We start from the raw sequence: 24434 nt of genomic DNA on the forward strand, positions 1-24434 counted from the left end.
ATTACTTCTAAGATATGCTTGCCTTGTTTTGTAGTGTCATTGTTTCCACTAAAATGGGCTGTTTCTCCAGTCCTCAAACTGACTTCTCCCACTGGAAAGAGCTACCTTTAGGGGAAAAAAAGAAGATTGCTTTTTTTGCACATTATTGCAAAGTGGAATATGTGACTGTCAAGCACTGGAGGAAAAAGTTCCCTTCATTTTTTTATGCTTATAAAAAAAGCTCACACTGTTTGTGTCTTTATTTAGAATCCTGTGTTAAGCATCTAAATGAGTTGCCCAACGTCCATAAGTTCTTAAGCCTTGAGGACTGTATTAACTTCAGTTGAAAGTATGGAATTTTAGCTATTTTGTAATCAGAATTCCTGTCTCTATGCTTAAATATAAAGTTTAATTTTAAACACTCACATTAAAAAAAAAATCTGCCATTGTTTTTAACATATTTCTCCAGCGTTATTTCTCCCAGATGAGCTTGCTTACAGAAATAAAGTTCTCTTATTGTCAGGATGCCAGAAGGAGTCTGGTGGAAGGCTCATGTATGGGTAATGGAGAATTTCTGTGTATTCATTAAATGTTGTAATTTTATTCTGCAGATCAATTTACATCTGTTTTTATTTTCCAGGAAAACTGTAAGAAAAATGCAGAGTTATTGGAAAAGCAGAATGAAGAGATACTTAAGAAAGTGGTAGCACAATATGATGAGAAATCAGAGAACTTAGAGAAAGTGAAGAAGATGAAAATGGAGTACCTGTATGAGCAGATGGTTAACTTCCAGCAAACTGTTGATTCAGCAAAGGAAACTTTGGAGACAACAGCAAAAGAAATGGAAGAACTCGATGGATTTGTTTTCCTAAATGTAAGTAAAAACGGCTTTCATACTGTAGCTTTTATGATACTAGTTAGGAAAGCACTTATACAGTACCTAGGCTGAGAATAAGTTATTTACCTTCCTGGTTTTTTTAAGCTAGCTAAATCCTGCAAGCTCAGCTATTCTACTCTGAAACTGCTAGATCGTTTGCTTTTGTCATGTGAATGCTCAGAGAGAATTGCAAAGATGATGCATAGGATGAAAACATGCCTTATGCCATTAAAATGGTTCTATCTATCTGTTTTGTTTCGTGAAGAGAAGTCTAAGAGACAGCTCGATAATTTATCTAGAATTAATTATCCATTGAGGAGTAAGAAATGTTACAGTAAAAGGTACTTTAATGTAGGAAAAATAAAGGTGAAACAATAAAGTGTAATTGAAAATTATCCAAACGGGAAGCAGAGTTGTTGTTGGGTTGGGTTTCTGGGGTTTTGGTTTTTTGGTTTTGTTTTTTGGTGGGTTTTTTTTTTTAATGAGCAGACACTGAGAGTAGTTACGCACTTAAATTACTGAGGCTATGATAAATGTTTACTACTGAAAAATGTCTAAACGGGCTAGGTTTAGGAATGTGCATGTGAAATACATGTCTGTAACGGTCCTTTCTGGATTTAAAAAACATCCCTTGTAAATCTGCATGACTTGAGTTACCTGGTTGATACAGTCATCAGTCAGTCGTAAACTGGTTTCAGAGAGTCTTGCAGGTGAATCATTAATGGCCTGGGTTCTCCAAGATTGTTCTTGTGCTGCAATAATTGTCTGTAAGTCAGCTGTGGCACTTGCTCCTCCATAGAAGTGTATCAGCAGTCTTGAAGGGGATGGAATTTCTGGGACAATAATCTTCTCCCATTATGGAATTAGCATGTAGTTTGGAAGTTGCAAAAACTATCCTGGAATTCAAGAAATGAAAAGTTCAAATTACTGTTTGAAAACTGATCATTCAGGCAAAATAAAACAGCTTCCCAAATACAAGCCCCCAGCCCATATACCATCAGTTATAGAAATGGTGGAGCAATATTTGGCTTTCTCACCTGTTCCAAGCTACCTAATGACTTAGTATCCTGTAACCAAGTGAATACCATGGAAGATTGGCTATTTTGGGATGGGTGAGAAATATATCTTATTTTCCTGAACTTTACAAGGTACTGGATCAGTCCTTCGGCAAAAAGAAAACTTCGTAATCTGAAATTCTTTTGTGGGGTGGGAAAATTATTTCCCACAGCCCTCAAGGTTTTAACTAGATGAGATCATAAAAGGTTCCCTGCCCCTTACTGTTAGCAATAGAGGACAGGAACTTTTCTGTCTATGAGCCAGGAAATGTAACCTGAAGATTCATAGAGCATGGGAGAAGCTCTCACTCCACAGGTACAAATCTGACCCAGCTTCTGGTAATCAGAAGTTATGAAGGAGATTTCAGCCAGAATTTGGATTTAAGTGTTCTGAATGTGCAAGTGATTTCCTTCTGTAAAAACCTTGGTTTAGGAAAGTATTTGACTGTGCTCTGGTCTTTATATCTGGATATTGAATACTGACCCCTCAGGAGATTTAAACGAGATATAGACTCTAACACCTTGCTGAGCCAGAGCTTTGAACTGGAATATTCTTAAGGAACCAAATTCTCTGCTGGTGTGAATGAGCAGCATCCCAGCCAACATCAAGTCAATAAAGCTGTGTGTATTTTATGTCTGTGGAGAGTAGCAGGGCTGTTAGATGAGTGGCTCTTCAATATTTTCAGGGTTTTAAAGCTGTTAATACATTTCTTTTTTTCCTCCTTTAGTCATCTAAAGAATTGAATAAAAGGTATATGAAGTATGGGTTAAGTGCACTGTAGTGAATACTAGGCCTAGCATGCCGGATGCTTCATTTAATGTTTGCAAGATTGAAAATACACTGCTAATATTTGTAGCTACTTTTATAAACCTTGCAAATAATGAAAATAAGAGAAGCAGCTTTATACTTGTTGCTATAACTAACTGGTTTTGAAGTGTTTTCCATGTGTTATGTAATACATCAATTAAACAAGTAGCATTTTAAAATGTCAGCTCAATTTTAAATCTCTACACTGACATTTTTAAACAGATGTTCCTTGTAGTTATTATTATACACACTGTCGTGGTTTAACACCAGCCAGCAACTAAACACCACACAGCCGCTCACTCCCCCCTGGTGGCATGGGGGAGAGAATCAGAAGGGTAAAAGAGAGAAAACTCGTGGGTTGAGATAAAGACAGTTTAATAGGGAAAGCAAAAGCCGTGCACGCAAGCAAAGCAAAACAAGGAATTCATTCACTGCTTCCCATCGGCAGGCAGGTGTTCAGCCATCTCCAGGAAAGCAGGGCTCCATCATGCGTAATGGTTACTTGGGAAGACAAAATGCCATCACTCCAAATGTCCCCCATGTCGTGGTTTAACCCGGCAGGCAGCCAAATACCACACAGCCACTCGCTCACTCCCGCCCACCACAGTGGGACGGGGAGAGAATCGGAAGGGTAAGAGTGAGAAAAACTCATGGGTTGAGATAAAGACAGTTTAATAGAACAGAAAAGGGAAAATAATAATAATGATAATGGTAGAATATACAAAATGAGTGATGCACAATGCAATTGCTCACCACCCACACTGACTGATAACCAAGTAGCGATCGGTACTTCCTGGATCACACCTACCATTCATATACTGAGCATGACGTCACATGGTATGGAATACCCCGTTGGCCAGCTGGGCCAGCTGTCCTGGCTGTGCTCCCTCCCAATGCTCGTTTTTGGTTTTTTTTTTTTAAACGCTGAATGTCTTTGACTAGCAGGGTACTTAGCAATAACTGAAAACATCACTGTGTTATCAACATACTTCTCATACTAAATCCAAAACACAGCACTAGGAAGAAATTTAACCCTATCCCAGCTGAAACCAGGACAGTATCCACCCCTTATTCTATACCATTTATGTCACGCCTAGGTCTCACATTTTCTAATACATTCCAATTAATCACCACCACCTTTCTTGTCTTTATATATATATTTATATATTCACACAGATATAATTCCCTTAGTCTATGGGCCATCCCTCTAAAATGTCCATTGAGTTCATTTAGTCCATGACTTTGGGCTCCATCTGTCATAACAGTCTTTCAGGGCAGGAGAGATGGTGTGTGGTGTTGGGCTGTTGCATCCTGAAGCCAGTTCTCATTTCAGTATTGCTGCGCTCATCTGGTTCTATCACCATTGCACTTTGCTTAGTTTCATCGGAGTTCATTCTTCATTAATCTGGGTGATTTTTACTGCTATACCATTGATAGCAACCATAGAAATGATGATATACAATATCATATAACAATTGACATCATAAAATTCAGTTCATTGGCTATTTTCACCCAAAATCAAATCCCCTTGAGGTACGCATCGGACATCCCCATCCTTTTGCATTACCCACCAAGTGCACCCAGGTCCTTGAGCAAAAGCAATCCCACGAACGGGTTTTCCCTTGCCAGAGGCAGGAGTAACCCAGACTGTCTTCCACAGCATATTTCTTATGTGCACGACAGGGACTTTATCTCCATCTACCGTACGTAAGAGTCTTGATTGGGCAGGGCCAGCTCGATTGAAAGATCCCCTGGTGTTGACTAACCAGGTGGCTTTTGCTAAATGTGGATCCCAATGCTTGAATGTCCCACCACCCATTGCTCTCAGCGTAGTCTTTAGCAGTCCATTGTATCGTTTGATTTTCCCGGAGGCTGGTGCATGGTAGGGGATGTGATAGACCCACTCAATGCCATGCTCTTTGGCCCAGGTGTCTATGAGGGTGTTTTGGAAATGAGTCCCGTTGTCTGACTCAATTTTTTCTGGGGTGCCATGTCGCCATAGGACTTGCTTTTCAAGGCCCAGGATGGTGTTCCTGGTGGTGGCATGGGGCACGGGATATGTTTCCAGCCATCCGGTGCTTGCTTCCACCATGGTGAGCACATAGCGCTTGCCTTGGCGGGTTTGTGGGAGTGTGATATAATCAATCTGCCAGGCCTCCCCATATTTATATATTTCAGCCATCGTCCTCCATACCAGAGAGGCTTTACTTGCTTGGCTTGTTTGATTGCAGCGCATGTTTCACATTCATGGATAACCTGTGCAATAGCGTCCATGGTTACGTCCACCCCGCAATCACGAGCCCATCTATATGTTGCATCTCTTCCTTGATGGCCTGAGGTGTCATGGGCCCACAGAGCTATAAATAATTCACCCTTATGTTGCCAGTCCAGATCCACCTGAGCCACTTCAATCTTAGCAGCCTGGTCCACCTGCTGGTTGTTTTGGTGTTCTTCAGTGGCCCGACTCTTGGGTACGTGAGCATCTATGTGACGTACTTTTACAACCAGGTTCTCTACCCGGGCAGCAATATCTTGCCACAATGCGGCAGCCCAGGTGGTTTTACCTCTGCGCTGCCAGTTTTTCTGCTTCCACTGCTGCAACCACCCCCACAGGGCATTTGCCACCATCCATGAGTCAGTATAGAGATAAAGTACTGGCCATTTTCCTCGTTCAGCAATATCCAAGGCCAGCTGGATGGCTTTCACCTCTGCAAATTGGATCGATTCACCTTCTCCTTTAGGAGTTCCTGAGACTTGTCATATAGGACTCCATACAGCAGCCTTCCACCTCCGATGCTTTCCCACAAGGCAACAGGACCCATCAGTGAACAGGGCATATTGCTTCTCATTTTCTGGTAGTTTATTATACAGTGGGGCCTCCTCTGGCGATATTCCAAAATCTTTGCCAGTCCATGATCACTTCCAAGATTCCTGGGCGACTGGGGATTCCTGTTTGGGCCCGTCGTGTGATCAGCGCGACCCACTTACTCCACGTAGCATCGGTTGCATGATGTGTAGAGGGGACCCTCCCTTGGAACATCCAGCCCAGCACCGGCAGTCGGGGTGCCAGGAGGAGCTGTGCTTCAGTACCAACCACTTCCGAAGCAGCTCGAACCCCTTCATATGCTGCCAATATCTCCTTCTCAGTTGGAGTGTAGCGGGCCTCGGATCCTCTGTATCCCTGACTCCAGAACCTTAAGGGTCGACCTCGAGTCTCCCCTGGTGCTTTCTGCCAGAGGCTCCAGGTAGGGCCATTCTCCCCGGCTGCGGTGTAGAGCACATTCTTTACATCTTGTCCTGCCCGGACTGGCCCAAGGGCTACTGCCTGAACTATCTCCCATTTGATTTGTTCAAAGGCTTGTCGTTGCTCAGGGCCCATTTGAAGTCATTCTTCTTCCGAGTCACTTGATAGAGATGGCTTACAATCAGGCTGTAATCTGGAATATGCATTCTCCAAAAGCCCACAATGCCTAAGAAAGCTTGTGTTTCCTTTTTGCTAGTTGGTGGGGACATGGGTGTTATTTTGTTGATCACATCCATTGGGATCTGACGACGTCCATCTTGCCATTTTATTCCTAAAAACTGGATCTCCTGTGCAGGTCCCTTGACCTTACTTTGTTTTATGGCAAAGCCAGCCTTCAGAAGGATTTGGACTATTCTCTCCCCTTTCTCAAAAGCTTCTTCTGCCGTGTTGCCTGATACAATGATGTCATCAATGTATTGCAGGTGTTCTGGAGCCTCACCCTGTTCCAGTGTGGTGTGGATCAGTCCATGGCAAATGGTAGGGCTGTGTTTCCACCCCTGGGGCAGTCGGTTCCAGGTGTACTGGACGCCCCTCCAAGTGAAAGCAAACTGTGGCCTGCACTCTGCCGCCAAAGGGATTGAGAAGAACGCATTAGCAATATCGATTGTGGCGTACCACTTGGCTGCCTTTGATCCCTCCTTGGCTCTCCAGTCGACGAATCAGCTTATGGATGGGAATCAGGGAGTCTCGGTTGGTGCGATATTGCCGCTGGTGCACTGCTGTGGTAGCTATTGGTACCTGCTGTTCTTCAACCCTCAGCAACCCCACAACAGAAGGGTCCTCCGAGAGACCGGGCAAGGTGGACAGCTGTTTAATTACCTCCGTCTCCAGGGCAGCTATACCAAAAGCCCACCGGTACCCTTTTGGGTCCTTGACATACCCTCTTCTGAGGTAGTCTATGCCAAGGATGCACGGAGCCTCTGGGCCAGTCACAAGGGGGTGCTTCTGCCAGTCGTTCCTGGTTAGGCTCACTTCAGCCTCCAATACAGTTAACTCTTGGGATCCCCCTGTCACTCCAGAAATACAAATGGGTTCTGCCCCTTTATAGCTTGATGGCATCCGGGTACACTGTGCACCGGTGTCTACGAGAGCCTTATACTCCTGTGGCTCTGATGTGCCAGGCCATCGAATCCACACAGTCCAGTAAACCCGGTTGTCCCTTTCCTCCACCTGGCCGGAGGCAGGGCCCCTCTAGTTCTGGTCATAGTATCCGTTTCTCACTTCTTGCAAATGCGAGTCCAGAATTTCATCATTAGAATCCAAAGTAAGATCAGCCCTTCTACTCTGTCTGGGGAACTGTTCACTGGAAACTGGACCGTCGTGAGACAGGTTTTTCCTGAAAACTGGAGCAGCATTTTTCCTGGGAGAACCCCCTTGTGTGATTGTTTTTCCTTGCAACTCACGTACACGTGCCTCTAGGGTCAAGGTAGGTTTTCCATCCCACTGCCTCATGTCCTCTCCGTGGTCATGCAGGTAAAACCACAGGGTGCCCTGTGGTGTGTACCTTCTATGTCCTCTCTCTTGAGCAGAAGAACGCTGACCCTTAATGGCTGAGATGCTGGTCCATACAGGTGGGGAATAGGACATATCCTCTTCAAGTTGCTGGACCTCCCGGGACAGTTTCTCCACAGCCGAGACAAGGGAGGAGGAGACAGTTTCTTCATGTTCCCGGAGACTGCTAAACATGTCATCCACCGTTGGTGCTTCTTCCTCTTTCCAGCACAGTACTGCCAACCAACTGGCATGTGACGCTGGTGCACTCCGTACCAACTTCTGCCACATGGGTCGCGTGCACTGGACTTCATCTGGATCTTTGGGTGCTTGCTCATTGTCCAAGTCACTATAAACTACCTCCAGCATGCCTATTTCTCTCTGGTCCTGGATACCTCTCTCCATAGTGGTCCATTTGCCTGGGCGATATATAACATCTTCCTTGAAGGGATACCTTTCCTTCACGCCTGACAGCAGTCGCCTCCAGAGGCTGAGGGCCTGTGTCCCTCTTCCAATTGCTTTGTCAATGCCCCCTTCCCTAGCGAGGGATCCCAGCTGTTTGGCTTCCTTCCCCTCTAATTCCAGGCTACTGACCCTGTTATCCCAGCATCGGAGCAGCCAGGTAACAATATGCTCTCCTGGACGATGGTTGAAATCTTTCCGCATATCTCACAACTCACTCAGGGATAGGGATCAGGTGGTTTCCGTCTCGTTTATGAGTTCTTCCTCTTCCTCCTTCTCTCCTCGTGATGGCCCTGCTTTTCCATCATCCTTTTCTAAACGACTTGACTTTCGCTTCCAAGATTTATTCTTCTGTACAGGGGCGACTGATACCAGCAAGCGTTGGTCCTCTGGTTCAGTTGTAGTAGCCGTCACAGGGGTTGGAGTAGCCATAGTGCTTGTCGCGGGTTTTCCAGTAGCTGCAGTGCCCGTCTCCGGGGTTCAAGTAGCTGCAGTGCCCGTCGTTTTGTCATCAGATCCAGAGACCTTCTCTCCCCCTTGAGGGTTCTGAAGAGCGTTGAACAGGGCTCGGTAGGCATGGGCCAGGCCCCAGCACATTGCAGTGATCTGGGTCTCTCTGGAATTGCCAGGGTGACAGCATACGTTTTCCAAATATTTTAGTTTTTCAGGATTCTGCACTTGTTCAGGGGTGAAGTTCCAAAACACTGGAGGTGACCACTGTCCTAGGCACTTGCCCATACTATCCCACACACCCTGCCACTCATAACTATCCAGCCTCGGGGCAGATCTCTGGGTGATATTCTTAAATAATTTTTTAACCTTAAACAACGCCTGAAACACATTCAGGAGACATAGCATTAGGAACATGCTGGTTTGAACATCCCAAGGATATTCAAAATCCTCAAGAGCTATTGTAATCAGCCTGGAGGAGAAGGGGAAGGTGAAGGAAGCTGTCTCCCCTATAAATTGGCTCTCCGAGGAGAAGAGGTAAAAAGTGTAATTATTAATAGTTTCCAAAAGATAGCTCCCGAAGAATAGGAATGATGGCAGTGCTGAGTACAGGCTCATGACTAATAATTTTATAACATAAACCAGCGTCACACAGTATAGCAAAGCAATGGCCTTAATCCATTTCCCAGAGATGACCAACCCCACATAAATACTGATAATCAGCAGTATATACAGCCAGTAGGGTGCTACATACCAAACCTCCAAGAACAGATCCAACAACTCTGAGAGCAAATAAACCAACATTTTGACCAGCGAGTACTAAACTGATATCATGAATGCTTATAACAAATTTGTTTTAACCCGTTCAGGTCAGATGTGTCGTTATCTCAACCCTTCGAGCCCCACGTTGGGTGCCAAAAAGGACTGTCGTGGTTTAACCCGGGAGGCAGCCAAACCCCACGCAGCTGCTCACTCACTCCCTCACCTCCGGTGGGACGGGGAGAGAATCAGAAGGGTAAAAAAAAAAGAGAAAAACTTGTGGGTTGAGATAAAGACAGTTTAATAGAACAGGAAAGGGAAAATAATAATAATGATAATGATAAAATATACAAAATGAGTGATGGACAATGCTATTGCTCACCACCTGTGCTGACTGATAACCAAGTAGCGATCACTACTTCCTGGAACATGCCTACCATTCATATACTGAGCATGATGTCACATGGTATGGAATACCCCATTGGCCAGCTGGGCCAGCTGTCCTGGCTATGCTCCCTTCTAACGCTTGTTTTGTTTTTTTTTTTTTTGTTGGTTTTTTTTGGTGTTTTTTTTTTTTTTTTTTAAGCTGAATGTCCTTGACTAGCAGGGTACTTAGCAACAACTGAAAACATCAGTGTGTTATCAACATTCTTCTCATATTAAATCCAAAACACAGCACTAGGAAGAAATTTAACTCTATCCCAGCCGAAACCAGGACTCCCCCTTCCTTCTTCTCCCCCCAGCCTTATATGCTGAGCATGATGTCATATGGTCTGGAATATCTCTTCAGTCAGTTGGGATCAGCTGTCCCAGCTGTGTCCCCTCCCAACTTGTTGTGCACCCCCAGCCTAGATGCTGGTGGGGTGGTGTGAGAAGCAGAAAAGGCCTTGACTCTGTGTAAGCACTGCTCAGCAATAACGAAAACATCCCTGTGTTATTATCAACACTTTTGTCAGTACAAATCCAAAACAACCTCGTACTAGCTTCTATGAAGAAATTTAACTCTATCCCAGCCACAACCAGCACATTCTCCACCCCTTATTCCTTACCTTTTACGTCATACTCAGGTCCCACACTATCCAATACATTCTCATTACCCACCACCCCCCTTCCCATCCTTTGATACAATACACAGATATCATTCCCTTAGTCTATGGACCACCCCTGTAAAATGTCTGTAAAATGTCCAGAAATGTCCACAAAATGTCCACTGAGTTCATTTAGTCCATGACTTTGGGCTCCATCTGTTATGGTGGTCACTCAGGACAGGAGAGGTGGTGTGTTGCATGGAGTTATTGGGCACCAAAGCCAGCTCAGGTCGGGTCATTGCTGCACTTGCACTGCTTCTTGTAAGGCTTGTCCTCCATTGGTTCAGGTGGTTCCCGCTATAGTAATTCCTATAATATGGAACTCAAATCATGGGTTACAACAATTTAAAGGTATTTCCATTACAATCTCCACCCCTGGTCCCTTTGGACCAGACCATAGGGTTTAACATTGCAATGAACTCCTTCCCTTGCCCATGCTCTGGCTTGGACTTATCCACAGACTGCAGTCCCTTAAGGGTGTACCTGCTCCAAGTGGAGCCTTATCTATGAGCCACAGTCTCTCCAGGGGTATACCTGCTGCGGCATAGACTTATCCACAGCCACAGTCGCTTCGAGGTGCACCGGCTCCAGTGTGGCCTTCTCCATGGGCCACAATGCCTTCAGAGATATACCTGCTCCAGCGTGGCCTTACCCACAGCCACAGTCCCTTCAGAAGTAAACCTGCTCCAACATGGCCTCACCCATGGTTGCAGTCCCTCCAGGGGTGTACCTCCCCTGTCGTGGGCTTATCCATGGCCACACGCTTTGAGGTGCTCCAGCATGACCTCATGCACAACCACAGATGCTTCAAGGTGTACCTGCTGCAGCATGGACTTATCCACAGCCACAGATGTTTCGAGGTGTACCTTCTCCAGCATGGACTTATCCTTAGGCCACAATCCCTTCAGAGGTATACCTGCTGCGGCACAGACATTACCACGGCCACAGATGCTTCGAGATGTACCTGCTCTGATGTGGACTTATTCATGGCCACAGACGCTTCGGGGTGTCCTGCTCATCCACAGGTCACAGTCCCTTCGACTCGAGTTCACACTGGCGTTCCAGCCTGTCCAGTACAGCAGCACAGAAACAGCAGCAATGCCCTGGCCATCTGCCAGCCCAGGCACATCGCCATTGCTGTTATCAAAATGTTCCCAGGCCCAGCACAGTAAGATGATAAGCAGTACAGCACTACAGCAAGCAGCAAAAGCAAAATGCAGCCACTAATGAGCACTAGACTCTAATATACAGTAAGGCAAGTAAGCCCCATGGCAAGCACAAGAGCCTGCCAATTAATAGCTAAACAGCAATAACAGCTATAAATTCCATCTAGCACATTCCAGTCAAACCTGTCATTATCTCGAATCCTTCGAGCCCCACGTTGGGCATCAAAAAGGACTGTCATGGTTTAATCCCAGCCAGCAACTAAGCACCACACAGCCGCTCACTCACTCCCCCCACAATGGGATGGGGGAGAGAATCAGAAGGGTAAAAGTGAGAAAACTTGTGGGTTGAGATAAAGACAGTTTAATAGGGAAAGCAAAAGCCGTGCACACAAGCAAAGCAAAACAAGGAATTCATTCCCTACTTCCCATCGGCAGGCAGGTGTTCAGCCATCTCCAGGAAAGCAGGGCTCCATCACGCATAATGGTTACTTGGGAAGACAAACGCCATCGCTCCAAACGTCCCCCCCTTCCTTCTTCTTCCCCCAGCTTTATATGCTGAGCATGACGTCATATGGCATGGAATATCCCTTTGGTCAGTTGGAGTCAGCTGTCACAGCTGTGTCCCCTCCCAACTTCTTGTGCACCCCCAGCCTACTCGCTGGCGGGGTGGTGTGAGAAGCAGAAAAGGCCTTGACTCTGTGTAAGCACTGCTCAGCAATAACGAAAACATCCCTGTGTTATCAACACTGTTTTCAGTACAAATCCAAAACATAACCTCATACTAGCTTTTATGAAGAAAATTAACTCTATCCCAGCCAAAAACAGCACACACATATATACTAGAAAACACTTTGACCATGCTTATATCTCTTAGACATCACTGGTACGTTCTTTTTTCACTAGTCTGGTTCTGTATTGCATCGTCTCTGAAAGGTTATAATGCAAAGTGTCACTCATATGGCTGGGGTTGTTGGACTATATTTCTGAACACAACTCCAGAAAAAAATGAGATTAAGTAGCTGTTTTATCCACATTTTCCACCATTGCTCTTTTCAAAAGCTTACTGGGGGACTATGGGGTGATGTCTTCCCATGTCTCCTCATCAGCACCACCTGATTCAGGATGTGTCAGAGGGCTCATGCCTTATCACAGCTACATCCTGGCCCACCTGCACATACCAGTAAATACATACAATTGCAAACAGTTGTCTGCCATGTGTGATTTCTTCAAGGGAGTAATTTTGGTGAGACCCATCCTTTATGAGAGAAGCGTTCAGTTATAAGCCCATATTCCCCCAATAAATTTTCCAAGGTGAACTATGAATATTCAGACATGCTGGCTGCAGGCTCCTCTTATGCAAGCCCCCAAACTGAGGGAAATCCTGCTTTGTCCGCACCACCACTGACTTTGCCCAAAGGGCCTGGGCGTTGCGCGGTGCATATCAAACACACCCTTGTCAGTGCTGCCTCAGCCATCACAGCGACACGCATGCTGATATGTGTTGATGGACTGGGGTATAAAAATGACACAAGGGTTTCAGTTCATGGTCAAATTACAACCCCAGGAGAGTGGTCTGAAGAGAATATGCCAAACACCCCTTCATGGTTCCCATTAATTTGCAGAATTAGGACTACAATTTGGACTCCCCTGTTGTAAGTCAAAATGTGACAGCCTGGCCACATATCTGCATGTAGTTTATTGCATAAGAATAGAACAGGTATAATGTGACAAAACAATTTTCCAAGGCTTTCTGTATACTTAGTCTTCATTTGTTAACTTACACACTAAACTTAATGTTTATTCTGTTTCATGCATGGGTTTGGTTATTACTTTACTTTGATAATACCTGACTTGCTAAAAAAGGTTGAGAACAAGTCTATATAACTATGCATGTTTTTCTAAAGAAAGTATATTTTATATTTGTTGTGCTTTGTTAAGATTATTCATAGTTAACTACTTCGGTGACTGAAAAAAAAAAAAGAAGGGGAGAAAGGTAAAATTCAGTTGCTTTGAAAAAATCTATAATTTCCTTGAAGCTGCTTCTGCCTCAGAGTTAAAAATATGTTGTGTTTTTTCCTATAATGAACTCAGCAAATATGGGCTAATTAAGTGGAATCCATCTTTCTTCTTGTTTTTTTTGCTTGCCACAAGCAGCTGCTTTACATTACATCTCTGGAGTCAGCTGCTGTAGTTTAGTGCTAACGTTTGTAACCTTTAAAGGCACTGTGTTAGTAAGTCCAAACCACTGTGTTTTTGGGAGTCTTGCTGTGAACTTCAAATCCTCATGTTCTCATGGGTCAAGTGTATACAGATTGCATTTGTTTTCACTGTGCTCCTGATCTGAAATCACAGTATGTTCTAAGTGTTCAAAAGTAGGGAAACAGCTTCTCCTTGCATGTTGTCCTCAAGTTCATGGGAAATATTTAGAGAAGTGTATGTCACATGGTCTTTGCTCCTGGCCTTTAGAAACTATGTGACACCACAAGGGATTTATATGGCTATGTGTTTTCTTCCAAATAGGTTACTTTTTGCAATGGATACTACTCTCTCTTTAGAAAAGGTGCCCAGTGCTTTTTCACTGTTTGAGCATTATGTGAACAGTCCAGGAAAAAGCAACCAGTACTCCTTCAAACATATGGCTGGTAAGAATCTCTGAATATCATCTTTACAAAAGCTAACATTTTGGCAACGCTTTGGAAATTTTAGGAAGCTAAAAACAGAATCTATTTGAGAAGTATAAATTTGCAAACCATATAATTAGTAACCAAAGTTGGATGTAAAATGAAGTCTAATTGTGCACAAGTGTGTGGCTTATAGTAGCACACTAAGATGAGCAACAGAGGGAAAAGTGCTGAAGTGCGGGATTCTTGCATCATTTAGGTTATCCATACCTAGGACTAGCAGAAGGTCTCTATCTGTAAATCTCCCAAGGCTAAAGAAGTTGCTGTTCCCTTGCAGGCAGGGACAGAAGAGGCAATCAAAGGGTCTCCTGAACTCGCTTCCTCTGAGGGGGGAAGCCCCAGCAGTGCTGGTGTGGGGAGGAGAGTGGAGGGGCTGGATGATGGCCGAGGTCCCTGGGCTTGTGCCGAGTGAAAGGAGGCACCTGAAACCCCTGCATATGGGGACACAAAGGGAAAGTGCTTAACTGTAGCTGGAAACAGCTTCTACTCCGGAGGGCAGCAGTGAAAATTGTACATGATAAAGGGGTTTATTAATCTCTCTCTCATATTTCATATCCTGTAAAAAGCCTGCCTGTGTGGGCTTTCTGCTCTGCCTGTATGTACACCTGTAGAAATTATCCAGATCTGGACAGCTGTCAGTGAAGAATTTATCAGCACCAATTTGTGGATTCCTTTTCCTCATAATGGGGTCTCACTCCAGTGTTTCTTTCTCAAGAGAAGGTTTGTTTTGGGAGCTCACATCTCACTGTCATGCTTTATGACCTCCCATTCACCATCTCACGCACCATCGCTGTCATAGTCACTCTCTGGCTTTTCAAATGATGCCTCTTTCTCACATGTTTGGTCCCTGAGCACTGGAACTAGAGCATGGATTTCTGTAAGGTGCTTTGTTTCCTGGCTGGATTTTCAGGTGCCTAATGGGACATTGGAGAAGTGCCATCTTGCACAGACTCTCTGGCGTCTAATAAGAGTTGAGTGCACTCAGCAGTGTCACTATGGGGAGATTGTCTCTGTCCTCCACACAGTCACTTTTATTAGACTTAGAGGAACTGAATATCTCTGAGACCTTAACTTCCTTGTCAGATTTATATGAATTTGCCTGACGCATTCAAAGCTTCTCAGGTGAGGTTGGACAGGCACTTGTACATGCAGTGTTATCTCAGCCTCGTTTCTTTAGGAAGTCAGACAAAAAGATCTTTTTTTTAACCTACTTTCAGCCAGTGTTAACTTAGTGGTGTAAATGTGCTATGTATCTTGGTTTAGTTCCTAAACTCCCTCTTGCAGTCCCATGAGTGCAACTATTCTTTCCTCCTGGGCTGTTACCTACTGGCAAGGTCATCCAGGATAACAGATCCATTTTATCATGCTATATTTCCTTTTTCCACAAGTCACTCCAACACGTTTTTCCCCAAACTGCTGAGATCCACTTTTTGGGTTGATTTGCATTAGCTACTGTGTTTGCTGAACACCAAATGGCTCCAGACCAGTTTGCTTTGACAAACTGGAAACGAATGACTGTCTACTAGCAAGTGACCTTCAAAGCTCCTCATCCTTTATACTTTCTTCTCTTTCTCTTTGTCTTTCTCTTTCTCTTTCTAAAATACCTGGTTTTCATCCTTCACTTCCACTACCAAGTATTTCAATTGCTATTGTGATTTTTACTTTGGTGAGCAGTAGACAAAACATATATATATTTTTTCAAGATTACGCCCTTCCTGAAGGAAAATAGAGGTAAATGTCTACATGAAGCTTTATTTGGAATTGAACGCCTTGAGTAAATAATTTATCAAATACAGGAGGCAAATGTTAGACACTCTCAGAATTTGACTGAAGCCATTTGATGAAATAGATGTGAATTTGCCATGTTTCTCCAATCCACGTATTTTTCCTTCGGAAAGAATAGTCTTTTACTGAACAATTTCTTAGAACTTTATTTTCACCACTTCAGAAACATCTTTCCTTCAAAACACCCTCCATTTCCAAATTTTCCATATCCACTAATGAAAAGCCCTTTTCCCTCAAATTCTTCCTCCTTTCATGTAAGCCACCCCATTAACAAATGCGTAAGCATAAAAAACCCTTGCAGCATGCCGTTGAGCATACTGGAACCCAGGCTGTGCTAGAAGAAGGGTGGGAATAATTTCAAAATTTGAAAATTATTATTTCCAAAGCCTGCCATGAGTCCTGCCCATTAGAAGATGAGGACCTCTGCTGATGGTAACAATCTTCCATTAAAGTCAGAGAGGAATGCAACTGCTCTCCTTCTTCAAGTCCACAAAGTTAAAGAAATGTTATTTCCCATTACACTGGAAAGGAGTAAATATCCATAAAACATTTGGGATTATTATTTTTTCTCCTGGGGGCCATGGAGATCAGGTAGCATGAAGGAAAAGCTTCCTTACACCACAGCACTTCAATGAAAACTGAACTGATCAGAAAATGTCCCACTTTCCTGTTGAAAAATATGTTTTAGTCAAACAAACTTCTTGTGCAAATATCTCATTTATTTGACTAAAATTCATTTAAAAAGGGACCAGCACTTTGATAACACAGAAATGTTCTGTTTCTGAAGAGAATAGTTCAACTTCTTGCTTTGAAATTACTTCATTTCAAAAGTTTGTTTCATATTATGCAAAAAGAAATTAGAAATCAAATGTTTTTCAATGTTACCGAACTGAATTTTGATCTATAACTTTTTTTTTTGCAGAAGTTTCATTCATTAAGCTAGCTTCTGTTCAGATTTGGCATAATAAAAAATTTTGCAGTTATGGGGTTTCTGTGATCACAAATAGTGGTTTCTAGGCAACTTCACAGGAGAAAAAAGCTGGTTTCCCCACTGGGTGCACTGAAAGGAAGTCTTTTCCTAAAGATGATCAATTTTTAAATTGGCCAACTCTAGATACAGTCAAAAGACAAAATGTGGATTGTTTTTAGCAATGAGAAGGATAATTTTTTTCAGTGGGAAGCAGATGTAATCCTTCTGTACTGGTAGCGCTCTGTATAAATCATAAGGAAACAGCCAGCATCTGCATTTGCCTTGTTCATGCCACAGGGGATCATCATCATTACTGTGAAGATAACTGAAAAAAAGCAAAAGCTTTCTGCTGAGATTCTAACAGAATTCATGCAATATGGAAATTTACTGGGTGAAGAAATAGAACCATGTATTTTTGTTCCCTGCAATCACTTTAACAATGAACATCTTTTAGGGCTTTTTGCTTCTTTCTTTCTTTCCCCTCCCTCTCTTTTAAGCCATAATCATAGAGGGGAACAATATCTCATCAGGGATGGATCTGTGTGGATCAGCAGACAAAGTTTATATAAAATTTGGGGAACCTTGGAGGTCTTTGAAGCACTCTTTGTGAGGGATGCTCCTGACTGTCCCATGGGGTTCGGGTGCTTTGGCTATGGCAGAGCTCGGGTTCAACCTACCCGCCAAGGATTCTCTGTCCTCTGGGTCTGCAGGGAAAATGACTGTGCCAGGCAGGAGCACCTGGTCATGCACCTGCAGTAGGAGTCCACCTCTGGGCAGGGGTGGACCCAAGGCTGCAGGGAGCCTCCTGTTCCCCGGGCTGTGAGTGCAGGAGGTCTGAGCCTTCCTTTTCCTAAAAGCACATCCCTGTTGTTGTCAGTCTCTTGGTGGGTTTGACACACTGCGTGAATCCCTCCCTGGTGTGGCAGGTCCTCCCCCCCGCCCACCTTTCTGGGATCATTTATGTCTGTCTCTGGAGGAGGTTCTCTTCTGCAAGCTCCCTCTTCCCATCAGTGAGCTGTCCCATGCTGTTTGCTACAAACAAGTGCTTTCAGTCTCCGCTTTCACAGGCATCCTCTTCATAGGGTATCTTCTCCTCTGGTGCCTGCGCCGCAAGGCAAGGTCAGGTAATGGAGAAGGCAGTCGCCCAAAGGAGCCTGCGTAAGGCTCCAGGGTCTTCTGGCCTTTCTGAGGAGGTGACCTGAAGTTATCAGTTGTCTCTTGGGGTTTCATCAGCATGCATGCCTCAAAGTGGAGCGCAGAGCTGGAATGCTCTCCCTGTGACTGAAGGGAGCAGGTCTCCTGGGGAAAGGAGAGGGGTTGTTGATGCCACTGGGGTTGTATGACAGCTCTGTGTGTCCAGGATTGCCACAGGCCTGGGAGGTAGTGCACTGCTCCCCTCGCCCTGCTGGAGGTTGGAAACAAGTGGCTGTGCCATGACTCATCTGTGCGATGGTCCTGCCCCATAGGGAAGGACCCCGAGAGCCGGGCAGGGCACAGGCACACGCTTTGTGCTGGGTTCAGGTGGTCCCAGTACTGGGTCTGGATCTTATTTTGTCCAGACTGTGAGGGAAATGGGCAATCAGATTCCCATGCCAAGCAATTAATTTTTTCTGTTCCTAATTTAGGCGGACCTATTGCTCTAAAACTGCACCAGTATTGTCCATATTTCAAGTGCTTGCTGTGTTTGTTCTGTGAAAATAAGTGATCAGTTTGCCTCATGAACCTGTAGGTAATTTGGCTGAAAATACAGGAGTGTGAATAATAACTGAAGATTTTCCTCTCAGTCCCACAGACACCGACTGTCATACCTCAGGAACCAAACTCGGCTACCAGCACCTCCGTTGCTGTCTACTGGGCTGTGAACGACGGGGACACCATCGACTGCTTCCAGGTCTATTGTATGGAGGAGCCACAAGCCAGCAAAGATGCGGGGGGTGCGTAAGGCCTTGCCTTTGCAATGGCAGCAGCCCTTTCTGCTCTGGTCTCGGGTCAGCAGAGGGGAGGCCAAGCAGCAGGGGAGGGCCCAGGATGCAGAGAGAGGAGGGGCTGTGAAGAAATCATGCATAGGACTAAGGACAGGTAACAGTGGAGGAGAGCGCAAAGTAGTTGCTGTTCCTTCTTCTCCCCTTCGTTCCCCAAAATGCATGGTAAATAGCGTGGTCTACAAAGTACAGGGCAGTTGCTTGCAGAGAAGCAGCAACATCCCTGTTTAGGTGCCCTTTTATGAAGTGGCCTGACCTTCAGAGAGGATGTGTCCCTGCTGCCCCGTGGGTACTAATGAGGACTGCAGATAGAGCTCCCAAAGGGATGGGCTTGATTCGGTTTTCAGGGCCCTGCATGTACTTCAGAAATGTGTCCTAATAAAAAATGACAGGAAAAGATAATCACTATTTCCACAGTAGTTCCACATGTAAGCAAGGATTTTTTTTTCAAAAAGACATTAAAATATTTTAAATCTTAAATATGGGAATTGAGAAAAGAGGATTGAAATGCTCATTCATTAAAAGGCTCAGGCTGATCATAAAGTCACTTAAAGCAACTGGGCTCTGCACAAATCCGTGTGTGCATGTGTGTGTGCAGGTGCATGTGTGTATTTGTGTGCACTCTAAAGGATGCTAAGGGCTTTTTATAATAGCTAATTTATAGCTAAGGGCTATAAATTCCATTATGATAAATTGTTTTGTTATGTTATATTATAGAGAGGTGAAACCAGAGTTGATAACTGCTGATTGTATGTCCCAAATTTGCAGCCTAGTCCTCAGTAGGACTGAGGGTCATAATCTCCCCTTGCCATCAACGGGGTTTGAATGCACGCAACTCAAGGGCATGTCAAAAACTTTGTCAAAACTGAGTCAGAGTAAAATATGGAGATCTTGGCTAGTAATGCTTTCTGGATTTTTTTAATTGACTGGTTTTTACATGTTAGTCAAGAGGCGCAATCATAGGCCCTACCAGTGAAACACGTGAGTGTAACGTCCTGTGCGTGTGTGTATTCCTCCTAGCTTTGGTGGAAGAATACAGAGTGACAGTGAAGGAGAGCCACTGCATTTTGGAGGACCTGGAGCCGGATCACTGTTACAGTGTGTGGGTCATGGCTGTGAACTGCACAGGATGTAGCTTACCCAGTGAAAAAGCCATTTTTAAAACGGGTATGTACATATTTTGGCATTTGATTGTTATTTTGGCATTTTATTATTATAAGCTTCAGGTTCTTAGACCAATTCTAGTCCACAGTGTTACTGAAACAGAAGAAACTGTTTCATTTAGCCCATCTGGCAGATAGCAGGCAACTCGCAATCATTTCCCTTTTTGCTAAGAGATAGCAGCATATTTGCTCCTGGGAGGAAACCTGAAGGTATTCAGATTTGAAGACGTTTCCAGTCTCAGGCCTTGTGACTGGGGCATTGGGGCAGCACATTATGAATTTCTCTTCTGAGTGAGCTGCAATGCTCCAGGGCAGCTCTGGGAAAGCCACCTGGCTGCTCTGTGCTGCTGCTTCTCCTGTGGAAAATGGAGGTGACAGCTGCATATTTTGCCTCTCTGCCATCCTCCCAAATACATCTATATTGCATTGATTTAAATGATTAACTTTTCAGGGGAAGGCCTGCTTTACCGAGGTTACATGCTGTGTCTAGCTCAGTGGAACACAAATCTCAGGTGTGGCTGAGAGGCTCTGCTGCTGTTTAAGTGATATAAATTGAGTAATTAGACAAGTATTGTTTATGAGCTTCATTTGACTGATTAATTTTCCTGAGATTTAATTTCTTTAATAATTTGTATTGACAAAAATATTGCTTCTTGAATTACGAACAAAGTGAAGCCTCTTGTGTCTGAGGCCCTTTTGCCAGATGATTTTTTTAGTGCTACTGCTTCTTGCAGTTACAAAATACAGACATTTAACAATTTCGTAATGAAATAACTCTGTACAACACTGAGTGTATTGTTGAAATCACTTGGCAGCAACCACAGCTTCAAGCCTTTTGCTTAATCCACTAGACTTCAAATTTATTGATAATTCTCCTTGATATTCAATTTGCTATTCATATTTTTAGCAAAGATGTTTTTCCAAAGAATTCAAAGTAGAAATTCAAATTTTATGACATCAACAATGTACTTGTGAGCAATTACAACAATGTAATTGTGAGAATTCCTGCAAAATGGTCAAATAATAATGAGTTATTACTAGCTAATAAATCATAATTTAAAAAGGGGTTCTCACCTCTCTGAAGTCATTATTTTTAAGAACTGTATTTGCCTTTTGGCATCAGGCTCATCATTCTTTTTCTCAAAACTGAAGCCTTCTGAAGAAGTTAATTTCCTCAAGTCTTTGATGCCTTCCTTTGGTCTGTTTCTTTAAGAAAACAAATAAACTAGATCAAATAAGGGCTCATTAAATACCTTCCCTCAAGCTAAGTGAACTCCCTCTGGAGCACGCTGAGCCCCAGGTGGACTTGTGGGGACAATGCTGAGCACTGACTGATGCAAAACCGCTGCATCCCCTTAAGGCCAAGGGTGGAAAGATGAGCACTGGTAATGGAAACCAGTTCTTCAGTGTGAGCCTGGCTGCTTTGATATGAAGCTACAATGCTTTGATTCTTCAAGTAGTCCAATTAGCAATATAAACTCAGAAGCAAGAATTTAGAGAGTTTATTTTCAGTAATTCAGATTAAAAGTTGGCACATACAAGAAAATCATTTGCTGGTATATGCAGTAACGGGAACATACACATTAATAGTGGATCAAAGCTGTGCCTCTTCCAGGTGTTGGGAACCCCTCCAAGGCTTCCCCATTGGGATTGCATGCATGGAGGTGGCAGTGGGCCTGGGGAGTTGTGGGGAATGCAGCATGCTGCTGCAGCAGCATCCCCCCAGCACCTCCTGTCTCCTGCTCCTCCACCTCCCAAACTCACAGCCTGTCCTCCCCTCCCCTGGGGAACATGCTGTTTCCAAGCAGTATTTTCTGTGAGGGAATGATGCTGAAGGCAGCAAGTATCCCTCTATAGCCCCACCTTCCCCCCACCCCATCCATCTCAAATTGATCTCCAGATGAAGGCTCTTTGCAATCCTAAAGACATAGGAGCGAATGCACCTTCTTCTGTCGTTCAAAACCTATGTGATTCTCATCCTGTATCTGAGGGACAGAGTAAGAATTTACTTACCCTTTTCTGCTCTTTGCTCTCATATAAGATCACTTATATGAGTGCTGGAATATTACCAGGAAATCAGATATATATTCTAATTAGTACAGCTTGAGTAACTGCAGTTAATTTGTTAAAAATCTCAGAAGCACAGTAACAACTTTTTTCTGGTATGCTGACTCCATCTACTCTTTAGACAGATAATTTAAATTTTAAAAAGTACTTGATGTCTTGTGATGTACTGTTTGCACATACATAAATGTGGATATGTGTGTCAGTTTCTGAATGCAGATATTGGGGGATTTAGCGATTAATTTTTCATTCTTTAGAAACAGATGCATTTAAAACCAGACAATAATCAAATATGTCAGAAGAGAATTAAAGGATTATTGCTAAGGGAGCTACACAGATTTATTACCAGATGAGAATCTATACCACAGATTCTTTGTTCTGCTGAATACCTAGATTAGCTGTTCCTGTAGTAAAACATCAAGTACATCTTAACCTGGATTGCTAACCTCCTGATTTTCACTAAACCAGGAAATCAATATGTACTTATGAGGTTTTTTTCTTTCCTTTTCTACTAATAACAAATTATTTTTCTTACAAAACAGAATGCATCTGTAATGCTGGTTGCAGTTCTATAAGATTATCTTGTCATAAAATTGTCTAATTTCTACTTTTGTCTTAGGCCTCCTATTTGGAACCTGATCTCTTTAAAAGTAAAATAACTTTCTATGACCTTTTTTTTAATTAATAACTTTTCTTTTAAGGATTGGTATTAAGACTGTTTATATGAGTTTCAACAACAGGTTGTAAGGTTTGTTTATGTTGCTATTCCCTGGAAAGAAATAGAGGAAGTGAATACAACTAATCCATTTTCAGCCTACGATGTTGGATGTGCTATTTCACACAATAGCTTTTGATTACTTGCATTCAGTGCACTATTTTACATTCAGTTTTCTGTCTTGCAGTTGGGCCTGTAGTTCTTAAACTGAGGCTCTAAAAAAGAGAAATTACGGGACCAAATTTTAGTATCTGCATTGAAAAAATAAACAGGACATAATTAAGCAGAAAGTCAGCATCTCCCCCTCAGTTCTGCAGCAGCACGTTTGTTTCTGATGCAGTTCATGCAGGAACGGCTGAGGACAGGATTGAAGTGATCTGGGGAGAGCTGTACGCAGTACTGCCTTGGTGCTCTGCTCCTTAAAGAATGGCAGAAATGGGGAAAATGCACTTGGGGAAAGGCATAAAAATCTACACGGATGTTCTAAGGATGTGCAAGGAAATGCACAAATATTCACAGTGACTTTCCCAGCGTGGGGTTTTTTCCCCATAATGTAGCCCTCTGCCATTGAAACACAAATAAGCAAAAGATCATTGCTGGACAGATAAAGCTAACTATGCCATGGGTTTTCAGGGAGGTCACTCTTCCTTTCCCTCACGAGCATCCCCCGCCAGCCACTGGTGCCCTCCTTCCGGTACAGCTAATGTGTCCCTGTGTCCCTGTGTCCCCAGCGCCCGCCGTCCCCACCATCAAGGCCGAGGACTGCATAGTGTGTTGGGACACAGCCACCGTCCGCTGGCACGCCGGCTCGGCGGCGACGGAGTCTTTCACTCTGGAGTACTGCCGACAGCATTCACCGGAAGGAGAGGGTCTCAGGTCAGTGCCGCAGTCATAAGCACTGCTCGGTCGGATTAGGCAGCTGTTAATGAGCGCCCTGCCCCAGACTGCGGGTCATTACGTAAGAGATTATTCTGTCTTCAACCGTGCAAGGAAGAAATCAGCTTCTGCACGCTGAGGAATTTACAGGCTGGACATTAATCTATGAGATTAGGCTGAGAGACGTAAAAATACTTCCTTTCTATTCTGCTTAACTGGGCAATCACATTCATTTGGGGCCAAAACCCTAGAGATGTTGCGCTGTCTGCAATCAACCAGAAGTTGCAAGGCTGTGCTGGCCAGGGAAGCAATTGCTCCTCTGCAGCTGCCACAGCCCCAGGCAGGGCAGGGGAGGGCAGCTGAGCTGTGTGGGAAGGAGCAGGACAGAGGAGCCTGGCCCAGTTTGCTCTTTGTTTTGTGGCAAACAAGATAGAAGCCGGCTTGAGACATAGCGAGGGTCATAGTGGTGTCCTGGTAATGTTGGTGACCCATCTGCACTGTCTGGATGTGTGGGCAGATCCCTCCCAAAGCACAGCTGAGCCCAACGCTGCCCAGCTGTGCAGGCATGCCACAGGGGTGGAAGAGCAACCCAAAGAGCAGCTTTGAAATTGGGGGTGGCGTCTGCTTATGCCAGACCCTCTCTGGTTTCCCCTATGTTAAGTCTGTGCTGCGTAGAGGAGAGGGTGAGGAAGGATGTAGGCACCACTGAGCCATGAAACCATGCAGTGTGTTGAAAGGCAGAGAAAATTATATGGTACT

General features: G+C 44.1%; 1 protein-coding gene across 1 annotated transcript in view; it reads left to right on the plus strand.

The window, feature by feature from the left end:
* The window catches only part of LOC142074705 (uncharacterized), a 60514-nt gene that overhangs the window by 21114 nt on the left and 14966 nt on the right, over positions 1-24434 (plus strand). The window contains exons 5-10 of the mRNA XM_075135509.1: positions 620-853; positions 2640-2662; positions 13960-14081; positions 18660-18809; positions 19878-20024; positions 23531-23675. Coding sequence (XP_074991610.1) covers positions 620-853; positions 2640-2662; positions 13960-14081; positions 18660-18809; positions 19878-20024; positions 23531-23675 — 821 coding nt within the window. The remainder of the gene's footprint in view (positions 1-619; positions 854-2639; positions 2663-13959; positions 14082-18659; positions 18810-19877; positions 20025-23530; positions 23676-24434) is intronic.

Source organism: Calonectris borealis, chromosome W (assembly GCF_964195595.1).
Source record: "Calonectris borealis chromosome W, bCalBor7.hap1.2, whole genome shotgun sequence".
Taxonomy (NCBI): Eukaryota; Metazoa; Chordata; class Aves; order Procellariiformes; family Procellariidae; genus Calonectris; species Calonectris borealis.